Source organism: Artemia franciscana, chromosome 11, assembly GCF_032884065.1.
Source record: "Artemia franciscana chromosome 11, ASM3288406v1, whole genome shotgun sequence".
Lineage (NCBI taxonomy): Eukaryota > Metazoa > Arthropoda > Branchiopoda > Anostraca > Artemiidae > Artemia > Artemia franciscana.
In genome coordinates, this window is record NC_088873.1 from 36,234,218 (window position 1) to 36,258,590 (window position 24,373).

Consider the following 24,373-nt stretch of genomic DNA (forward strand, 5'->3'; position numbering starts at 1 on the left):
CGTTCGCTACGACAAAAACATGAAAGCAGAATAAACAAACAAAATGACGATAAGACAAACACAAATTAGACTCTTCTTTAAAGGCTGAATCCATCTTTTTACAGGGCATGAAAATAGCAGTAGCAGCAAATTTATGAACAATCCTTTAGTTTCCATGCCATCGACACAAACAATGGCAATATTCGGTACTTGTATGATAAACGCCCTACCGCTCAAGTTGTTTGTTCATTGACGCATTATAGAACCGTTTTTTTTTCCATTAGTTTCTTTCAGCTTAGCTTGAGTCAAGACAAAGAGAAGTGACAGAATAAATGGAAAATATATAATTTGGGCTATATATTTGCATATTAGGGTGGGGTAGGGGTAAAATATTTGTACAGTGTGAAGTTAGAAAACAATTCTTACTACATAATATGAAGAATAATTGTACCAAACACACAAGACATGCAGACCTGCTGTACTTTACTCTCACCCTCTAATGTGCAAATATATAGCCCAAGTTTGTTTCTTAAGTATTATATTTTTATCTTACTTTGGTATTTTCATCAGGATTGAGCGTCAGAGAAACATATTAGAAGAACATTATGTAGGACGTATAACATACAAGTGCCCAAAATTCTTATGTTCTATTGAAGGAAAATTGATTCTGTTTTTAGCGGTAGCCGCAACCTAGTACAGAACAAAGCATGACCCATAGTAAAAAAAAAAAATTTAAAAAATCGCGTTTAAAAATAAACTAGCTAGTGAAAAGAATTGTCATTTGTTGCTGATTCAGGAATGGTATCTAGTCTTAATAGTAAGATGTTATTTTGAAAACCAATTTGCACGAATTTCAAAAAATAGCCTGAACCCCCCCCCCCCCCCCCAATGGTATCTGATCGAAAGAAAAAGTACACCATTAGAATCGTCAATCCTGGCTTGAACAACATGGAAAATCACTTTTGCATGGGTAGCACTGATGTGTACTTATTTTTTTTACTACTGACAAGGCACTGGAATATCCCAGAGAGCTATTTAAGGACTCATTTTAAAGGAGGCTGCTATATTTAGAATCCTTTTGTAATTAACTAAACATAATATTTAAAATAAAATACGATTCTCGATTATTGTTCACACACAATGATGAATGACGTCACAATAGTAGGTTAAATGATAACGAAGGAGCAGTATCATTCGATTCCCAAACCAACTTTATTTTCTATAGATCAGTCCAAATGAGACAACTGCGCCCCCTCCGCTACCCTAATGGGACAAGATATAAATAATATATTTATTCATTGTTTTATATTATTATAATACTTCGTTAAACGGACATTTTATTCTTTATCTGGATTTATAGTAACACGTCATTATAAAATAACCAGAAAAGTGGTATAAATATATTGTCTAAAAATGATTTAAAGACGTGGGTGAAAATAGAATAAACATAAAAATCTGATTGGTAAAAACTTTCTGCATATTATAAAGTAAAATGCTCATTATTATAGTACTCTCTTATAGTTTTGTATATAGCCTAGGACCAAGGGCTATATCTAGCCCCACTAGGGGGTATAATTATCATGGAAGCAACCGCTACATTTAAAAGAGTGTTGATTGGGCAATCGTGCATTACTACTCTTTTGTTATTATACTACTTCATCAAACAGTTCGTGGTAACGAACTGTAGTAAGGAGCGACCCGGCTCAATAGTAACCAAAACTCTAAAAAATGGAATTTTGATACCAATAGCTATATCAAAAGAATCGCATTTTAATGCTGGTTTTAAATATATAAGTTTCATCAAGTTTAGTCTTACCCATCAAAAGTTACGAGCCTGAGAAAATTTGCGTTATTTTAGAAAATAGGGGGAAACACCCCCTAAAAGTCATAGAATCTTAACGAAAATCACACCATCAGATTCAGCGTATCAGAGAACCCTATTGTAGAAGTTTCGAGCTCCTATCTACAAAAATGTGGAATTTTGCATGTTTTGCCAGAAGGCAGATCACGGATGCGTGTTTATTTGTTTTTTTGTTTTTTTTTCCCCAGGGGTGATCGTATCGACCCAGTTGTCCTAAAATGTTGCAAGAGGGCTCATTCTAACGGAAATGAAAAGTTTCTAGTGCCCTTTTTAAGTGACCAAAAAAATTGGAGGGCACCTAGGCCCCCTCCCACGCTAATTATTTTCCCAAAGTCAACGGATCAAAATTCTGAGATAGCCATTTTATTCAGCGTAGTCGAAAAACCTTATAAGTATGTCTTTGGGGACGACTTACTCCCCCACAGTCCCCGTGGGAGGGGCAACAAGTTACAAACTTTGACCTGTGCTTACATATAGTATTGGTTATTGGGAAGTATACAGGCGTTTTCAGGAGGGTTTTTTTGGTTGGGGGGAGGGGTTGAGAAGAGGGGGGATATGCTGGGGGAAGTTTCCATCGAGAATTTGTCATGGGAGAAGAAAACTTCCATGAAGGGAGATCAGGATTTACTAGCATTATTTAAAAAAAAAAATTAAAAAATAAATGTGAAAAAGCTTTTTCAGCTGGAAGTAAGGAACAGCAATAAAACTTAAAACAAACAGAAATTATTACCCATATAAGGGGCTCACCTCCTTATGATACCTAGCTCTTTACACTAAAGTATTTTTAGTAATTCAACTATTTATTCTACGGCTTTTGTGATTCAGGGGTCATTCTTAATGAATTGGGATAAAATTTAAGCTTTAGTGTAAAGAGCCAGGTACTGACGATGGGGCGAATCCCCTCATATATGTAATAAAAACATGAGAATACAAAAGTTCTTTACGTAAGCTAATTTATAAGTTACGTAAATCTTTTACCAATAAAAAGATTCGTAAAAAATTAAAAGTTCTAGTTGCCTTTTTAATTAACCAAAAAATCGGAGGGCAACTAGGCTTCGCCCCCGCTCTTTTTTTCTCAAAATCATTCGATCAAAGTTATGAGAAAGCCATTTAGCCCCCCCCCCCCCCCCAAAAAAAATATGCAAATTTCGTTTTGATTATTCCTCTGCGGAGAGCCAAAATCAAAACATGCATTGATTCAAAAACGTTCAGAAATTAAATAAAAAAACGAGTTTTTTTAACTGAAAGTAAGGAGCGACATTAAAACTTAAAACGCACAGAAAATTACTTCGTATATGAAAGAGGCTGCTTCCTCATCAACGCCCCGCTCTTTACGCTAAAGTTTTTTACTGTTTTAAAAAGAAGAATTGAGAGAAAGAGTCAAACTTTAGCGTAAAGAGTGGGGCGTTGATGAGGAAGCAGCCTCTTTCATATACGAAGTAATTTCTGTGCGTTTTAAGTTTTAATGTCGCTCCTTACTTTCAGTTAAAAAAACTCGTTTTTTTATTTAATTCAAAAACAAGAGCTAAGAGCTCATATGGCACTTGTGACGAGGCAAGAAGAGCTAAAAGCCAAGAGTTCATATGGTATGAGCTCTAACAAAATTCTAAGAATCAATAGATTGATTTAAAAGGAAAATCAGAGGCTTAATGCCGGTCAGGATTTAAAATAAGAGCTCTGAGTCACGATGTCCTTCTAAATATCAAAATTCATTAAGATCTGATCACCCACTCGTAAGTTATAAATATCTCATTTTTTCTAATTTGCACTCCCTTTAGCCCCCCAGATGGTCGAATCTGGGGAAACGACTTTATCAAGTCAATTTGTGCAGGTCCCTGACAAGCCTACCAATTTTCATCGTCCTAGCACGTCCAGAAGCACCAAACTCGCCAAATAACTGAACGCCTCCCCACAATTTCCCCAAAGAGAGCGAATCCAGTACGGTTACGTCAATCATGTATCAAGGACATTTGCTTATTCTATCCACCAAGCTTCATCCCGATTCCTCCACTCCAAGTGTTTTCCAAGATTTCCCCCTCGAACTCCCCCCAATGTCAAAAGATTTGGTCGGGATTTGAAATAAGAGCTCTCAGATATGAATTCCTTCTAAATATCAAATTTCATTAAGATCCGATCATTTTATTCGTAAGACAAAAATACCCCAATTTTCACGTTTTCTAAGATTTCCGGTTTCCCCCTCCAACTCCCCCAATATCACAGGATCTGGTCAGAATTTAAAATTAGAGCTTTAAAGCACAAGATCCTTCTAAACATCAAATTTCATTAAGATCTGGTCACCCTTTCGTAAGTTAGAAATACCTCAATTTTCAAAATTACCCTCCCCAACTCCACCAAAGAGAGCAGATCCGGTCCGGTTATGTCAGTCAAGTATCTTAGACAGGTTTTTATTCTTCCCATCCAGTTCATCCTGATCTCTCCGCTTTAAGTATTTTCTAAGATTTCCGGTCCCCACCCCAACTGCCCCCCCCCCAATGACGCTGGATCCGGTTGAGATTTAAAATAAGAGATCTGAGTTACGAGGTCCTCCTAAATATGAAGTTTCATCCGATCACTCCTTCTTAAGTTAAAAATACGTCATTTTTTCTAATTTTTCAGAATTAACCCCCCCCCCAATAGAGCGGATCCGTTCCAATTATGTAAATCACGTATCTAAGACTTCTGCTTACTTTTACCACCAAGTTTCATCCCGATCCCTCCAATCTAAGCGTTTTCCATGATTTTAGGTTCCCCCACCCCAAACTCCCCCCAATGTCACGAGATCCGGTCGGGATTTAAATAAGAGCTCTGAGACACGATATCCTTCTAAATTTCAAATTTCATTGAGATCCAATCACCCGTTCGTAAGTTGAAGATACCTCATTTTTCCTAATTTTTCAGAATATCCCCCCCCAACTACCCCAAAGAGAGCGCATCCGTTCCGGTTATGTCAATCATGTATCAAGGACTTCTGCTTATTTTCCCCACCAAGTTTCATCCCGATCCCTCCAATCTAAGTGTTTTCCATGATTTTAGGTTCCCCCACCCCAAACTCCCCTCAATGTCACCAGATACGGTCGAGATTTAAATAAGAGCTCTGAGACACGATATCCTTCTAAATTTCAATTTTCATTGAGATCCGATCACCCGTTCGTAAGTTAAAAATACCTCTTTTTTCTAATTTTTCAGAATTACCCCCCCCCCCCCCCCCAACTACCCCAAAGAGGGCGCATCCGTTCCGGTTATGTCAATCATGTATCTAGGACCTGTGCTTATTTTCCCCACCAAGTTTCATCCCGATCCCTCCACTCTAAATGTTTTCCAAGTTTTAGGTTTCCCCCTCCCAACCCCCCCCCCAATATAACCTGATCCGGTCAGGATTTAAAGTAAGAGCTCTGAGAAACAATATCCTTCTAAATATCAAATTTCATTGAGATCCGATCACCCGTTCGTAAGTTAAAAATACCACATTTTTTCTAATTTTTCAGAATTACCCCCCCCCCCCTAACTACCCCAAAGAGAGCGGATCCGCTCTGGTTATGTCAATCATGTATCTAGAACTTGTGCTTATTTTTCCCACTAAGTTTCATCCCCATCCACCCACTCTAAGTGTTTTCCAAGATTTTAGGTTTCCCCCTCCTAACCCCCCCCCCCCAATGTCACCAGATCCGGTCGGGATTTAAAATAACAGCTCTGAGACAGGATATCCTTCCAAACATCAAATTTCATTAAGATCTGATCAACCGTTCGTAAGTTAAAAATACTTAAATTTTTCTATTATTTCCAAATTAACGGGCCCCCCACTCCCCCTCAGATGGTCAAATCGGGAAAACGACTATTTCTAATTTAATATTGGTTAATATCAAGTGCCATAAAAAACCATCGACAAGAATTTTCTTGTCGGCTAGTTTACTAGCCCTGGGCGCAGAAATTTTAGGGGCACAAAATTTAAAATAAATAATCCAGCGGCTATAATTATCTTTTTTTTCATTTAAATAAAATAGAGGGTGCAGTTAATAAATGAAAATAATTAATAGAAAAAATAATTTGTAGACCTAATATTTAAAATTGAAACGTTGAAAATTGTACAAAAAGCACTTCTCCTTCAGAAAAGCCCATCGACAAGAATTTTACCAAAATTATAAAATTAGAAAATTACAAAGCCCCTATATCTCCCATATCTTGAATATTGAAAATTATTTCACTGAAGAACTTTTGACATATGCTCCAAGACGGTCAAGGCACCTGTCTTCCCCAAGTTCCCCTTCAGTATATAGTGAGTGAAGAATTATTTACAACTAAATAATTCAAGACTGAAGATTATATATAAGATGATTATAAAGATACAACAGTCCATGTGTTTTCCGTTTCTAAGCCTTTCACTAATAACTAGGGGCTGATTTCACACACAGTATGCCTTTTTTTAATGGATATTTCGAGAGTAGACTAAATCGTTCCTATTTTCGGTCTAAAAATACGAACTTTATTTTTATAGACTTTCCTTAAAATTGTTGAAGGGGGAAATCAGTTGTTCTTCTCAGAATATCTGTTTTTATTGCTTCTAGAATTTTTGTTGGCCTTATAAAACCCCATTATTGCTTTTCTTCTCTTTTGTTTTTTTTTTTTGGTCTGGTCAATAAAAATGCCAAAAATCATCGATATTTTTTCGAGAATTTTATTAAGTTGAAAATCAATTGAGTAGTTTAAGCCTACTGTAAGATAGAGCACGATTTTCTAAAAATTTTGAAAAAAAGGATACAAGAAATTCAATTCAATTACAAAAAAAAGTAGAACTAACTTTCAGATTGAACTCAACAGAGCCAACCATAGAATCAAGCTCAGAGAGGAGACTTTCAGAGCTTCCAAGATGGCAAGTAGAAACATCGGACATAGTGACCGCTTCTTGCCTTCTAAGAATCCTTTTTGGTCGTGTATCATTTTCGCACATGCTTTGTGACCTCGAACGGCTTCTGTCTGTTCCATCAGGAGAAGTTCTCATTTGTATAGCACCGTCATCAGGCTTCACAGACCAAAATTCTGTGCTACTAGCGCGGTCTGACCAGATATCCTTAAAAAGTAAATTTTCGTCCATAAAATTCCCTTTACAATCAAAGATAAATGATGAAAGAGATACATATTTTAGACATTATCCTCCGGAAAGGGGGGGGGGAGGTTCTTTGGACCAGTAGGAAGGACATTATCAAAAAGTGAAGGTTGCCAAAAGAATAACTTTCCGTAGACGTTCTCTAACATTTTTATACTAGCCCACGAGCCGAAAAAAATTTAAATGGGGGGAAGGTGTCGTAAACCAGGCGCAGTTTGAATTATGCACTAGGCTCGGTCTAACCATATAAGCAATAAATATTCTTCTTTCACAAAATTCTCTTTAAATCAAAGATAACTGATGGAGAAAAATACATGTTTTAGTTATAGTTCTCCGGAGAATGTTAGGGTTCTTTGGCCTATTAGAAGGTCATTTACTAAAAAATAAAGGCTACCAAAGGAATAGCTTTCCCTAAACATTCTTTCAGATTTTTTTTTTAGACCAGTCATCGAGTAAAAAAAATGGATAGGATGGAGGGGACATAAACTTGGTAAATTTGAATTATGCGCTGCTTGATCGGTCTGACCCCATAAGAAATAAATACTAGTGCGGTCTGATCAAATATCCTTAAATTAAAAAATAAACCTTTGGCACGAAATTCTCTTTGTAATCAAAGATAAATTATGCAAAAAGATACATGTTTTAGTTTAGACACAATCCTCCAGAGAGAGCAGGGTTTTGGACTAATAGGACGAAAGTTATCAAAGAACAAGTGTTATCAAAAGGACAGCTTTCCCTAGAAGTACTCTAAATTTTCTTAAGACCAATTTGAGTCGAAACAAATTGGATGGGGGGGGGGCATTAAATTAAGTAAGGTTTGTATTATGTGCTACGTGTTCGGTATCACAAAATATACTTAAAAATAAATAATGCCCTTTCACGAAATTCCCTTTACAATTAAGAGTAAATTATGCCAAAAGATCCATATTTTAATCATAATTCTCTGAAGAGGGGTGGGGTTACTGGGACCAATAGGAAGGAAGTAACTAGAGAAAAGAGGTTACCAAAAAATAGCTTTCGCTACCACGTTCTCCAAGATTTTTTAAACCTATCTATGAGTCAAAAAAATTATTGAATGGGAGACGGGGTCTAAATCTAGGTAAGCTTTGAATTACGTGCTACGACCTTTTAAGAAATAAATAATCTTTTCTTATGAAATTCTGTTTTCAATCAAAGATAAATGATGGAAACAATATGATTTTAATTACAACTCTCTGGAGAGGGTGGAGTTCATTGGACCAACAAGAAGGAAGTCACTAACGAATAAAGGTTACAAAAGGAATGACGTCCTCTGGAAGATGGATAAGGATTTTTTTAAAACCAACTCGGAAGTTTTACAAAAATTGGATAAAGCGGGGTGTTGAACTAACTTAAGTTTAATTACGTACTATTTCTTTTTTTTTTTCACCAAATTTTCTTAAAAATAAACAGGAAATAGTAAAATAAATGCTTGATACTATCTTCATGAACCTGAAAACAGCCTTTAGTGCTTATTACTCGGAATAACTAAGAATTATTCAATGTACCAAGGGCAGTGGAAATAAAATCTGATTGTCTGAATTGGTCATGTGCATCCTCACACAACCCTATGTAACTTCAAAATTATGATAAATTGGGAATTCAGTTTTTAATGAAAAGATCTCGGTACTTGTATGATAAGCGCCCTAATTTTTCTAATATGTTTCTCTGACACTCAATCCTAATGAAATATACCAAAGTAAAATAAAAAACACAATACTTTTAGAAACAAATTCGCGCTATATATTTGCATATTAGAGGGGGTGGGCGAAAAGTATAGCGGGTCTGCATGCCTTGTGTGTTAGGTACAATTATTCTTCATATTATGTAGTGAGAATTTCTTTCTAACTTCACACTGTCCAAATACTTTACCCCCTCCCCATAATATGCAAATATATAGCCCAAATTATATATTTTCTATCTATTCTGTCACTTCTCTTTGTCCTGTCTCACGGTAAGCTGAAAGAAACTAACCAAATAAAACCGTCTCTATAATGCTTCAATGAATGAACAACTTGAGCGGCAGGGCTCTTATCATACAAGTACCAAAACCTCTATGTGCTGTTTTAGTAGCAGCATTGACAAATAAACAACAGAAAGAGATGTTGCCAAAAAACAGCAAAAAAAAAAAAAAAATAAAAAAAATGTGGCGCCAAACACCTTGAGAAACTGTAGCTTTCCTTTGTGCCTTTGAGAATCAAAATATTTGAAATGATGGAATTTCTCCGGACGAAAAGCGTATCAATCTTAATTAATTAGTTTCGTTTATTTACTTTTACGGTTCAACGTGGCAACACTGACGAAAATTTGATGCCGTCCTAAAAATTTCGTAATAAACAACCAAAAGAAAAACCTGCAGAATAGGGGTTTTCAGGTATGAATGGGTCTAAGATAAGTCGACGGGACAAAATTTTATTTTGATTCCCTTGGTATTTCAACAAAATCCTTGGTATTAAACATGATGAACAAAAGAAGTAAATATGAAAAACCATACGGACTTTAGTAGAAAAAGGAAATTCAGTAACAAACACAATCCAATAACAATTGACTGTTATCTAACTTTATTCTTTCAGTAAAAACAAAATTTGTGACTGTAGTTTTATTAGCAACAAGTTTTTTTACAGGGCAAGCTGCAGAAAAAAAGTATACGCCCTCCCTCTAGCCCATCTACTCATAAGTTTTTTTCATTGTCGTAGAAAATGCCAGATTTTTTTATAATTAATTAAACTGATAGTGAACAAGCGCCAGCAATACCATATACTTTAGAAACCGATCAGCCTACTAACACCCAAATTGAAATAAATTACTTGTAAACCCACAAAATATTTTATTAATTAGATGCACTAAAAATGACGGAGGCACAATATCCCTAATCAAAGCCGTAACCAGGATTTTTTTCGGGGGAGGGGATTTACGAAAAAATTTCAAAAACACGTCAAAAATTTGTTTATACGCATTTGTTACGTTTCTACAAGTAGGAGAAAAATTCAGGGGGGGATTCAAACCCCTGACCCCTCCCCCTGGATATGCCCCTGGCCCTACTCTATCGATTGGTCAATTCTAGGTTTCTCCTTCTTATATATTCTTGGTTGAACCTCATTTACTATCATTTTTTTATGCAACCTAGTAACTTCAAGGAACAGTCACTCTAAACGGGCATTTTGCTGGGAAAGTGTTTTGATTTTGTACTGTCAAAATAAAACCCCAGACTTGTGTCTCAGTATAATGGTTACTTCACTCAAACCCCTTGCTACACACCTGAAGCCAGACACTTCCTTAAGAGTCTTTTGGAAGGGGGGCAGATTGTTTAAGAAGGAGGTACAATTTTGAAATTCTACAAATATGCAAAGGATATGGAACAAGAGCTAAGAGCTCATATGGCACTTGTGGAATTCTATGAATCAATAGAATTGATTTAAAAAAGAAAATAAGAGGCTTAATGCCGGTCAAGATTTAAAATAAGAGCTCTGAGTCACAAAGTCCTTCTAAATATCAAAATTCATTAAGATCCGATCACCCACTCGTAAGTTATAAATCCCTAATTTTTTCTAATTTTTCCTCTCCCTTTTGCCCCCCAGATGGTCGAATCTGGGAAAACGACTTTATCAAGTCAAATTGTGCAGCTCCCTGACACAACTACCAATTTTCATCGCCCTAGCACGTCCAGAAGCACCGAACTCGCCAAATCACTGAACCCCTCCCCCCAACTCCCCCAAAGAGAGCGAATCCAGTACGATTCTGTCAATCACGTATCAAGGACATTTGTTTATTCTATCCACCAAGCTTCATCCCGATTCCTCCACTCCAAGTGTTTTTCCAAGATTTTCCCCTCCAACTCCCCCCAATGTCAAAAGATCTGGTCGGGATTTGAAATAAGAGCTCTGAGACATGAATTCCTTCTAAAAATCAAATTTCATTACGATCCGATCATCTATTCGTAAGATAAAAATACCCCAATTTTCATGTTTTCCAAAAATTCCGGTTTCCCCCTCCAACTCCCCCGAATGTCACAGGATCTGGTCGGATTTTGAAATTACAACTTTAAGGCACAAGATCCTTCTAAATATCAAATTTCATTAAGATCTGGTCACCCTTTCGTAAGTTAAAAATACCTCAATTTTCAAAATTACCCCGCCCCCCCAATTCCACAAAAGAGAGCAGATCCGGTCCAGTTATGTCAGTCACGTATCTTAGACAGGCTTCTATTCTTCCCATCCAGTTTCATCCTGATCTCACCGCTTTAAGTATTCTCTAAGATTTCCGGTCCCCCCAACTCCCCCCCCCCTCGATTACGCTTAATCCAATTGAGATTTAAAATAAGATATCTGAGTTACGAGGTCCTTCTAAATATGAAGTTTCACGAAGATCCGATCACTCCTTCGTAAGTTAGAAATAAGTCATTTTTTCTTATTTTTCAGAATTACCCCCCCCCCCCCCAATTGAGCGGATCCGTTCCAATTATGTAAATCACGTATGCAAGACTTCTGCTTATTTTTCCAACCAAGTTTCATCCCAATCCCTCCAATCTAAGCGTTTTCCATCATTTTAGGTTTCCCCACCCAAACTTCCCCCAATGTCACCAGATCCGGTCAGGATTTAAAATAAGAGCTTTGAGACAAGATATCCTTCTATATATCAAATTTCATGGAGATCCAATCACCCGTTCGTAAGCTAAAAATACCTCATTTTTTCTAATTTTCCAGAATTAACCCCCCCCCCCAACTACCCCAAAGAGAGCGGATCCGTTCCGTTTATGTCAATCATCAATCTAGGACTTGTCTTTATTTTCCCCACCAAGTTTCATCCCGATCCCTCCACTCTAAGTGTTTTCCAAGTTTTTGGTTTCCCCCTCCCAACTCCCCGCCCCCGTCACCAGATCCGGTCGGGATTTAATATCCCGACTCACCCCCAGATGGTCAAATCGGGAAAACTATTCCTAATTTAATCTGGTCCGGTCCCTGATACGCTTGCCAAATTTCATCGTCCTAGCTTACCTGGAAGTGCCTAAAGTAGCAAAACCGGGACCGACAGACAGACAGACCGACAGAATTGGCGATTGCTATATGTCACTTGGTTAATACCAAGTGCCATAAAAACGGATATTATAGAATACATCCAAATATATCTCAAGTCTTAAGATGAAGGATGGGCCCCAAAAAACCCCTGCGCATATGCTGGTCGAAAGTATTAGTGTCTTTGATTCGCCATTTTGCTGCTTATTCTCTCTTCTTTACCCTCATAGTAACTCATAGACAATAAGCATTAAAACGGAAATTAACATTAAGAGAGAAAAACAGCATGAGTTCTCAATAGTTTTTTTTACATTTTTTCTTCAGCTAGGCCAAAGAGTATGGGTAATTTATAAGAGCTGGAAGTGGCACTAGTGTCGATAAAAAAGTATCATGCCATCTAGCGTCTGGAGACACTTGGCATTTTTTCCAATATATTAATAACAATAATTAATATAATTGGTGTAATTGGTAAAATTAGGGTAGTAATTAGTTTCTGATCTCAATTCCTGACGAAGAAAAAACAATTACAAAAACTGAAAATATGTCAAGTGCCGCCAAACACAAAATATTTTAGACAGTTTATTATATACAGTTACAGACTACACACTAACAGTTACAGACACATACAGTTACTAAGTCACTGCCATTGGCCACGGCATTGGTATCACCATTGTTCGTATTTTACTTCCAAGTCCGATGTCGTATGCATTTTGTGCTCGTTAGAATTGATCCTCGGCATTTAAAAAGTACTTTACTTTTTTTTAAAGTAGAGTTAAGAGAAAGAGTCAAACTTTAGCGTAAAGAGTGGGGCGTTGATGAGGAAGCAGCCCCTTCATATACGAAGTAATTTCTGTTCGTTTTAAGTTTTAATGTCGCTCCTTACTTTCCGTTAAAAAAACTTGTTTTTTTTTTACTTTTTACAACTCAGAGAAACCGTATATGATGTCATGGCTTAGTCACGCGTTTTCTACTAGACTTCTCAAATATAGAAAGGAAAACTGCATGAAAAATAATCCATTTTTAAAATAAAAATGGCAGAAAATAGTAACACGGATTTTAATTGTGACCAATATTTTATTACGTGAGAAATAACACGTCGCTAGCGCATTGCAAAAACAAATAGTAAAGAAAACAAAACAAATGTCAAGGCACTACTTTCCCAAAGGATGACTCAACAATTTAATTCAAATTTGATTATATTGCAGTATTTATAAAGGAAACAAAAAGTAACAAAGTGGGACGTGATAAATTACAGCTATGCAGGAAACAACAGTTTTCAAGGTAGATAAAATAGAGCATACTTCTCCAATGGGCATAACTAGCGCTAAACAAAGGGTAAGGTTATAGAATTCGATGATATAATTTAGACAAATGACTAAAGGCACTTTCTGACGAATAAATTGTTGATCAACAATCGCGAGAACAGATTCGTCTATCCAACAATTGTGAATCGACAACCATTTTCGCGAGAACACAAATTTATATTATTCTTGTAAATAAGCGACGATATTTTGGAAATCAATTGGACACTAGTTTACTATTTTCGATTAAACTGATGTTTACACCTTTAATTTTAAATTTGTATCCATATTTTCACTGTCCGATAAAATTATGAAAGTTTAAGTTACATACAACAAGATTTCTCCAGTGTTTTTTGGAGTTGAAAGAGGGGGGGGGGGTCAAAAGAAAGTACCTTCTCATGTCTTATTTAAGGTAAGAGACCAAGCTAATAATAAATGGCAAAGTAACCGTTTTTTCTCTTCTAAATAGCAAGAACAAAAACACTGTTCCCGAATCATATTCATCTTTGGAACTTCCCGCTTAAATATGACCAACAAGCATGACAAACAAAGACCTCAATTGTGGGTCGTTTTCATCGACAGTTTTGATCAAAAAACTGTTGTTGGTCACTAGAATGCAATATGTTGATGGACATATCTTGCCAGAACAGATTGTAGATCAACAGCTATGCTTTTTAATTTTATTTTAATCTCCATAATATTGCTATTATTTTTCGGTTTCAGTAATGTTACACTATTGCCCTTACGTTACTATTTGGTCTCCATACCAATTTATTTTGTCCAGCATTCATAATCCTTTTCCGACGTTCTTGGTCCCCTCTAGCCTCCTTTCGTCTCACTTGTCATCCTTTACTGCCTTCTGATTTCCTATACTGTCCTCCGAGCTGTTCTAGTCCTTTCTAACTTTTTTCTAATTCCTTCCAGGCTCGATTAGGCTATTTCATTATTCACTGTTTTTTCTGAAGTTCTTGGCTTCCTCCATTCTCTTTTAGTCCCACCCAACTTCTTTTACCCTCTTTCGACTTCCTTTACTGCCTTAGAGTTTGTCTAGTCCTCTGAATCTATTGGTCTCTTTCAGACTCCTTTAGGCCAATCCGACTTTTTTAATTGCCTTAAGACTTGCTCCAGGCCTTTTCAACGTTTTTGGTCTCCTGCAACTTCTCTTGGCCGATTTCGATTTCGACTTTCATAGTTCATTTCCAACGTTTTTGTTTAGTCTGTCCTCTTGAGTTCATCAGACTTTTTTTACTACTCCCTTCTGATTTGCTCTAGTCCTGTGCTTCGGGAAAAACACGCAAGGTTGACTTTTAATCTACAGATAATCAGATACAGATAATCCTATTCACTATAATTAGTCTACAATATTAATTTTTTTTATTATTGCCACTTTTTAGAAGCATTTAAAATTATTTAGCTTGACTCAAGTCTAACGTGTTTCCAAAAGGTCATTTCTGTTATTCTGACTCCAACTCTGTTCAGCAAAATTCTTACTAAAACTCCAACTCCAAAGCCATAGTTGAAAGTTAGTTACTTAGGCTTGTCATAGTAGATTTTCGAGTCTACTGCTCAGTAGGGCCCTCCCACAGGCCATTCAGCGTGTCCCCAGGTGGCGATAGGAGAACAGCCTACAGATATGTAGAGCACCTCCATAGGAATTAGGAACCAAGGGGGGGGGGCTTGTCCCTTGGGGGCTATAATAGAACCTGGGGCACCCTCCCCTGGGGCCATAAAAACAGGCGGAGGAAGAAGAAGGTCCCTCAATGTACACTCAGAAGGGCCCACCGGTGTGTGGACACGTTCTGTGGATTACAAACCTTCTCTCACTAATGGGTTAAATCGGGTGGTGACGCAGAACAGCATCAGGGGAGGATCCTCTAGAGGAGGATAACTACGACAGGGCGTAAGATCCAGATCTATGAACAACGACCTCTGCAAAGGGCTGCCTCGATCCTTTTGGGGTACCTGCAAGACTGAGGACCTAGCGGTCAACCCTATTCCCACTTGAGGATTAGCGCCAGTCGAGGAAATTATAGCCTATTAAACAACACGGCATTCGTACGGGATTCTGATTAATGAATAATCCTTCTGGACTTAGTTTGTTTTGGTGGGCATTTCGGGCTGATAAACTACTTCCTAGCTGATTTATTGACAATGGGTTGCTTCCCCGTAGTAGCATAATATTTGTAGGCATGGACATATAATGAGTCGGAGGTAATAGGCTTGATATTGCCGGTGCAGGATTTAGACTTTTGTTGATAGAAGAGCATCGCCAAGTGCTGAAAACCATGTTGTGACCAAGATGGGTCCAGGATTACAGAAAGCCTCCGTTCAACTGGAGGTCCCAGGGACTTCTTGCTTTCCGGTTCTAAGCCGGCTGAAGTGCTTCGATGCAGACTTGAGAAGATGGGTTTGCCCCCTTCCTGCACTGGTATCCGGGACCATTGAATCCCTGAGGCCAAAACAATTTCCATGATTTAAAGAATATGAAAATTGGAAATTGGAATATTAAGATGTCAAAAAATAAATATTGTGTCGACATTTTTACTGATGAATTCAGACGATTCAAATTGGACTTAGCAGGAGTTTCAGAAACTCATATCCCAGGGGTAGGAAGCAAGAAATTAGGTGATAAAGAATTTATTTACTCAGGCAGGAATGAAGGGGTACATAGATAGGGAATAGGGTTCAAGATAAATAAGAAAGCTGCCAAGCTTGTTTAGACTGGGAAGGTATTTACAGTAGAATACTAATCGCTCGATTTATGACTAAAAAGTTCAGTGTACCAGTTATAGTTGCATATACCCCCGTAGAACCGACTGATGGAGAAACCAGTGACTCAGATGAATTTTATTTACAGTAACAGGAGCAAAAAGACCGGGTCACAGGTAGAAATATGGTGTTTTCACTAGAAGATTTGAACGCCCACGTCGGTAGAAATAGGGATAGATAGTATCCTAGCCAAGGTAAATTTGGTGTAAGAAAGGATAATAGTAACGGCTATAGACTGCTGCAATTTTGTAGGCATAACAATCTAGTTATAACCAGTACAGTGTTTCGTCATAAAATGGCCCGTAAGCTAACCTGATATTCACGTAACGGTAAGACAGCAAACCTGATTGATTATATAACTGTAAACTGATGACTGACAGGATCAGTAAAATATGCTAGGGTGTATATGAGTGCTGTTATTGACGTTAAAAGTAAAGATCACCATCTAGTAGTGTCTAGGGATAATTTAAAGCTGAAATTTCGGAAGGGTAACTATCTCCCGGGAAGGTATGAGATGTTGCTAGACTCCAGGACGAGAATTTGAGAGACTTTCCAGGAACAGTTGAATACCAAACTGGACAGTTAAAATTTAACAATGGAGAAGATGACTGGAATAATATTAAGAAAGCAATTTGTGAAGTTGCTGATGGTTTCTTAGGGAAAAAAAAATTAGGAACGCAGCTAGGAATTATATTTGTATTTTGAATATTTCTGCTAAAAAAATATATCCTCAGTTGGACAGCTAAAAATTCCTTCTGGCCACTGATTGACTCAGCAATAGCACTACTATCGGGCATCTCCCAATATAGCTGAAGTACATTAATCATCAGCACAACTTTGCCTTTTTGCGCAGCAAAAATGCCCTCTTTTCTTAATAATCAACCTTATATATAAATAATGGGTAACTTGTAATGCTTACAGCCTTTGCCCAATGGGTTTATGGGACTTTGTCATACTTGGAGGCGCAGTTATTTAGCTTTTCGACTATTCTGAATAGGATGGCTATTCCAAAATTTCGATCAGATATCTTTGGGGAGAGAGTAGCTAAAAGCAAATGGAAGGGGAACTTGGTGCCCATCCTACCACTTTTGAATATCCTTCTCGACATGCCCTGAAAGTTTCAACTTAATACCCTTAGCCGTTCCTTGGATATTGCTGATATTCTCTTTAAACAAGAAGCAAGCACATAGTTTACTTTAACTGTGTTTCTCATCCATCTCAACATTTTCTTGAAGTCCCACCTTAATACCCTAATCCTTTTTAGAGATCCAGGATCAAATATACCCTCTTTTCAAATAAAAACCCAACATGTTAACAATGGATAACTTACATAACTTACAGCCCCTGCTCTGGGGACTATGGGAGGGGCGTTCACCCTTAAGACATATTTATTGGAGCTTTGGACTATTTTTAACAATATGCTTATCTTAAAATTTTGGTCAAATGTATTTGGGGGAAAATGGGCATGGAAGGCTAGTTGCCATCCGATCACTTTGATTTGAGCTTTTGATTTCCAATAGAATGAGACCCCTTCAAATTTAACCCAGAACAAAACTGGGTTTTCAATTTTTAAAGTCTGTCATCTTGGGGGGAGGGGGTAAGTTAATCTTACTTCCTAATATGCAAAATATTTGTATCTAACACATTTTGCTAGCAGACCCGCTACACTACCCGCTAGCAGGCCCACTAGATGTTTTCCAGAGAAATTGTCTATGGATTATTCTGGGTACACGGCTGAATGACGAAAAGTACGGTTCTATCCCGCCTTCTAGGGCTATAATGAGAGAAAGGTTGAGATGGCTAGGGCATGTTGTGCGGATGAAGGATGACAGATTGCTGAAGATTGTCCTTCTCGGCCAAATGTTAAGGGATAAATGGAAAGCAGGTCGTCCGTGGTTGGGGTAGGAGGACGTCATAAAGAAAGATTTAAGGGAAATGGTAACTTCCTGGGAGGATGTAAGGAGGGAGGCTTTGAATATATTGGAATGGAAGAGGAGCGTGTGCATCTGTGTTGGTCTCAAGCGGCTTGGTGCTGCGGTAAGTTGTTAGTAGTAGTCATACTGAGTTACAACGTCACTTAAAAGCCCTGAGCTGAGTTTAGCCACCCTGAAAAAGGTACTGAATTACTGTGCCAATCTTAAAAGAGCCATATTAATTTTTTATATCGCCCTATCTTGTCCAAAGCAACTGGGTGAATTTCTGAATGACAACCCGAGCCAAATTTAATAATTCTGCAAAACGAGTCAAAATAACCTAAATTTGAATATGGAGGGTATACCTTTATTATTTTCACATAACTATAAGTTACGATTTCTTGGAGAGCAGCTTTTAAGCTATAGATGACAGAAGAAGATTTAATCAACCTTTTTTTTCACAGGCAAAGTATTTATCCGACCTAAAATCCTACATCAGACCCACTGAAAAGAACAATTTTTTTTCAGAATGCATTTTATAATATACAGAAATATTTTTCATTTCGGCCAGTAAATTTTAAAGTTAAGATTCAACAGAATAAAATTTTTATAAATTATTAATGAGAATGAGGATAAGATTATTAATGAGAATAAATATAGAAAGAAAAACACAAAGAGAAAAACGAATACACACACAAAATCAACGAAAAAAAAAAAAAAAAAAAAAACGAATAAAACAGTGGTGAGGGGATAGGCACGCAGAAGGTGTACTGGAGAGTTTTCTCTGAAGAATATCCAATTTAAAATTATATCAGGAACTACAACTTTTCTAGGAGATGTGAAGTGGAGGCCATGGATAAAATTGCTGAGGATCTGGAAGATGCAGCTAGACGGCATAATAGCAAAATATTATACTGGCATGTTAATAAATTGAGAGGGAGTAGTCGATCCGGACTAGTCTCAGTTAAAGATAGGAAAGGGGCCACAAGTAGTGATAAGAAAAAAGTTAAACAAGAGCTAAGAGCTCATATGGCACTTGTGACGAGGCAAGAAGAGCTAAGAGCCAAGAGATCATATGGTATGAGCTCTAGCAAAAATTCTATGAATCAACAGATTGATTTAAAAGGAAAATAAGAGGCTTAATGCCGGTCAGGATTTAAAATAATAGCTCTGAGTCACGATTTCCTTCTAAACATCAAAATTCATTAAGATGCGATCACCCACTAGTAGGCTATGTTATAAATAACTAATTTTTTCTAATTTTTCCTCTCTCTTTAGCCCCCCAGATGGTCAAATCTGGGAAAACGACTTTATAAAGCCAATTTGTGCAGCTACCTGACAAGCCTACCAATTTTCATCGTCCTAGCACGTCCAAAAGCACCAAACTCGCCAAATCACTGAACCCCTCCCCCCAACTCCCCCAAAGAGAGCGAATCCAGTACGATTCGCTCAATCACGTATCAAGGACATTTGCTTATTCTATCCACCAAGCTTCATCCCGATTCCTCCACTACAAGTGTTTTCCAAGATTTCCCCCTCCAATTCCCCCCAATGTCAAAAGATCTGGTCGGGATTTGAAACAACAGCTCTGGGACATGAATTTCTTCTAAATATCAAATTTCATTAAGATCCGATCACCTGTTCGTAAAATAAAAATACCCAAATTTTCACGTTTTCCAAGAATTCCGGTTCCCCCCTCCAACTCCCCCCCCAATGTCACAGGATCTGGTCGGAGTTTAAGATTAGAGCTTTAAAGCGGAAGACCCTTCTAAATATCAAATTTCATTAAGATCTGGTCACCCTTTCGAAAGTTACAAATACCTCAATTTTCAAAACTCCCCCCCCCCAACTCCACCAAAGAGAGCAGATCCGGTCCGATTATGTCAGTCACGTGTCTTAGACAGGTTTTTATTCTTCCCATCCAGTTTCATCCTGATCTCACCGCTTTAAGTATTTTCTAAGATTTCCGGTTCCCCTTAACTGCCCCCCCTCAATTACACTGGATCCGGTTGAGATTTAAAATAAGAGATCTGAGTCACGAGGTCCTTCTAAATATGAATATTTCAGAATTAACTCCGCCCCCCCCCCAAATAGAGCAGATCCGTTCAAATTATGTAAATCACGTATCTAAGTTTCATCCCAATCCCTCCAATCTAAGCGTTTTCCATGATTTTAGGTTCCCCCACCCCAAACTCCCCCCAATGTCACCAGATCCGGTCGGGACTTAAAATAAGAGCTTTGAGACACGATATCCTTCTAAATATCAAATTTCAGTGAGATCACCCGTTCGTAAGTTAAAAATACCTCACTTTTTCTAATTTTTCCGAATCAATCCCCCCAAACTACCCCAAAGAGAGTGGATCCGTGCCGGTTATGTCAATCATGTATCTAGGACTTTTACATATATTTACCACCAAGTTTCCTCCCGATCCCTCCACTCTGAGTGTTTTCCAAGTTTTCGGTTTCCCCTTCCCAACCCCAACCCCCCATGTCACCAGATTCAGTCGGGATTTAAAATAAGAGCTCTGAGACACGATCTCCTTCTAAATATCAAATTTCATTGAGATCCGATCACCCGTTCGTAAGTTAAAACTACCTCATTTTTTCAAATTTTTCAGAATTAACCCCCCCCCCAACTGCCCCAAAGAGAGCGGATCTTTCTGGATATGTCAATCATGTATCCATGACTTGTGCTTATTTTTCCCACCAAGTTTCATCCCGATCCCTCCACTCTAAGTGTTTTCCAAGATTTTAGGTTTCCCCCTCCCAACTCCCCCCCCCCCAATGTCACCAGATCCGGTCGGGATTTAAAATAAGAGCTCTGAGACACGATATCCTTCTAAATATCAAATTTCATTGAGATCCGACAACCCGTTTGTAAGTTAAAAATACCTCATTTTTTCTAATTTTTCAGAATTAACCCCCCCCCCCCCAACTACCCCAAAGAGAGCGGATCCGTTCCGGCTATGTCAATCATGTATCTAGGACTTGTGCTTATTTTTGCCACGAAGTTTCATCCCGATCCTTCCACTCTAAGTGTTTTCCAAGTTTTAGGTTTCCCCCTCCCGACTCTCCCCCCCCCAATGTCACCAGATCTGTTCGGGATTTGAAATAAGAGCTCTGAGACACGATATCCTTCTAAATATCAAATCTCTTTGAGATCCGATCACCCGTTCGTAAGTTAAAAATACCTCATTTTTCTAATTTTTCAGAATTAACCCCCCCCCCCCAACTAACCAAAGGAGAGCGAATCCGTTCCGATTATGTCAATCACGTATCTAGGACTTGTGCTTATTTTTCCCACCAAGTTTCATCCCGATCCCTCCACTCTAAGTGTTTTCCCGGTTTTAGGTTTTCCCCCTCCCCCCCCCCAATGTCACCAGATCTATTCGGGATTTAAAATAAGAGCTCTGAGACACGATATTTATCTGAGACACGATGTGAAGGAAGATTTGTTTCGTGAGGAAGAATTGGCGACAGTACTAAAAGGATTAAAAAATAATAACGCGGGCGGTCACTAAAAGGGGTTAAAAAATAATAAGGCTCAGGTGCTGATAGTGTGATAAATGAGTTTCTTAAATATGGTGGCTCTGAGGTTAGAAATAAGCTACTGAAGATTTTGAATATGATTTTTGAAAAAGGGGAAGTACCTAACGATTTTAAGAAAACCTTAATTAAACTACTGTCTAAGAAAGGTGACAAGAATGAGAGTCGTAATTATCGAGGCATTAGCCTGGTCTCTAGCAAATTACTTAGTAATATGATATTTTTTAGACTGAGAGATGCTGTAGACAAAGTTTTAAGGGAAGAACAGTGCGTAGAAAAGGTAGAGGGTCTGTCGACCAAATTTTCACTCTTAGGTCAATAATTGAGAAGTCCCTTCGCTGTCAAACACCTTTGGTCCTCAATTTTATCGATTATGAGCAAGCTTTCGATTCTGCTGATAGAAGGGCGTTAGCAAAGGTCTTATCCTTATATGGTATACCAGAAAAACACATTAACGTGATTTGTGCAACGTACGAGAATAATACTGCTGCTGTTAAGGTAGGAAATGAGGTTAGCAATTGGTTTTGTATTAAATCAGGAGTTAAGCAGGATTGTGTTCTATCCCCCTTTATATGGAACATTTTGATGGACTTCGTCTTAAGGAGCCCAGGAAAGGCAATTGGAGACCACAGAATCAAAAGGGGAGGAAAAACGCTCCTGGACTTAGATTCTGTTGATGATTTAAGTATATTAGATGAAAGTGTGAGCAAAATTAATGAATTTTTAGAGGTTTGCGAGTTCAGGGTGCTAGAATAGGCTTGAAAATTAATGTTAAGAAGACTAAGTCACTAAGGCTAGGAAAAAGTGAAGATGAAAAGGTGACGTTGGGTAACGAAAAGATTGATCGGGTTGGCAGCTTCACTTATCTTGGTAGTATTAATAGTAAAGACGGTGGGAGCAGTGAAGATGTTAAGAGTAGAATAGCTAAGGCTCAGGGTGTTTTTTTTTTCACAGTTAAAAAAAGTTTGGAAGAATAGGAAGATAACTCTGCAAACCAAGATCAGAATATTGGAAGCTACAGTGATGACAGTGGTCAAATATGGCTCTGAAGCATGGGCGCTCCGAAATGCAAACGAAAATTTACTAGAAGTTTTCCAGAGAAATTGCCTACGGATTGTTCTGGGTACCCGGCTGACTGACCGTATTTCAAACAGTAGTTTGTACAAAAAATGTGGTTCAATCCCGCTTTCTAGAGCTATAATGAAAGAAAGGTTGAGATGGCTAGGCCACATTCTGCGGATGAAGGATGACAGATTGCCGAAGATTGTCCTTTTTGGCCAACCGTCTGGGGCTACACGGAAAGCAGGTCGTCCTCGTCTGGGTTAGGAGGATGTCATAAATAAAGATTTAAAGGAAATGGGAACTTCGTGGGAGGGTGTAAAGAGGGAGGCCTTGAATAGATTAGGTTGGAGGAAGAGTGTGCGTAGCTGTGTTGGCCTCAGGCGGCTTTGTGCTGCAGTGAGTTATTATTATTAGTAGTAGTAGAACATTTTCTAACAAGAGTCCAGTTTTTTGTCCAAGGTGGAAGATACAGAGGAAATTTGCAAAAACTGAAACAATTTATCCGAATTCTTTTTAAATAATTAATAAAAAACAAATTCACTCAAATTTTTAGTTGAGCTTGACAATATCGAACGGTTCGTGGTAACGAACTGTAGTAAAGAGCGACCCGGCTCAATAGTAACCAAAACTCCAAAAAATGGAATTTTGATACCGATAGCTACATCAAAACAATCACATTTTAATGCTGATTTTAAATATATAAGTTTCATCAAGTTTAGTTTTACCCATCCAAAGTTACGAGCCTGAGAAAATGTGCCTTAGTTTAAAAAATAGGAGAGAAAACCCCCTAAAAGTCATACAATCTTAGCGAAAATCACGTCATCAGATTCAGCGTATCAGTGAACCATAATGTAGAAGTTTCAAGCTCCTACCTACAAAAATGTGGAATTTCGCACTTTCGCCAGAAGACAGATCACGGATGCGGGTTTATTTGTTTTTTGTTTTTGTTTTTTTTCCAGGGGTGGTCGTTTCGATTCAGTGGTCTTATAATGTCGCAAGAGCGTTCATTCTAACGGAAACTAAAAGTTCTACTGCCTTGTTAAGTGACGAATAAATTGGAGAGCACCTTGGCCCCCTCCCAAGCTCATTTTCCCCATAATCACTGGATCGAAATTCTGATACAGCCATTTTCTTCACCATAGTCGAAAAACTTAATAACTATGTCTTTGGGGACGACTTAACACCCCCACAGATACCATGGGAGGGGCTGCAAGTTACGAACATTGACCAGTGTTTACATATAGTAATGGTTATTAGGAAGTGTAGCGAAAATCACGTCATCAGATTCAGCGTATCAGTGAACCATAATGTAGAAGTTTCAAGCTCCTACCTACAAAAATGTGGAATTTCGCACTTTCGCCAGAAGACAGATCACGGATGCGGGTTTATTTGTTTTTTGTTTTTGTTTTTTTTCCAGGGGTGGTCGTTTCGATTCAGTGGTCTTATAATGTCGCAAGAGCGTCATTCTAACGGAAACTAAAAGTTCTACTGCCTTGTTAAGTGACGAATAAATTGGAGAGCACCTTGGCCCCCTTTCAAGCTCATTTTCCCCATAATCACTGGATCGAAATTCTGATACAGCCATTTTCTTCACCATAGTCGAAAAACTTAATAACTATGTCTTTGGGGACGACTTAACACCCCCACAGATACCATGGGAGGGGCTGCAAGTTACGAACATTGACCAGTGTTTACATATAGTAATGGTTATTAGGAAGTGTACAGACGTTTTCAGGGGATTTTGGTTTGGTTTTGGGGGAGGAGAAGTTGAGGCAGGGATGGGGGGTTACGAGGGAGGATCTTTCCATGGA

General features: G+C 38.1%; 1 protein-coding gene across 7 annotated transcripts in view; it reads right to left on the reverse strand.

Moving 5' to 3' along the window:
* Nucleotides 1-24,373, reverse strand: part of LOC136033152 (uncharacterized) — a 137,276-nt gene that overhangs the window by 33,639 nt on the left and 79,264 nt on the right. For all 7 annotated transcript variants that reach the window (XM_065713806.1, XM_065713808.1, XM_065713807.1 and 4 more), the window contains one exon: nucleotides 6,636-6,905. In XM_065713806.1, the coding sequence (XP_065569878.1) occupies nucleotides 6,636-6,905 (270 nt within the window). The remainder of the gene's footprint in view (nucleotides 1-6,635; nucleotides 6,906-24,373) is intronic.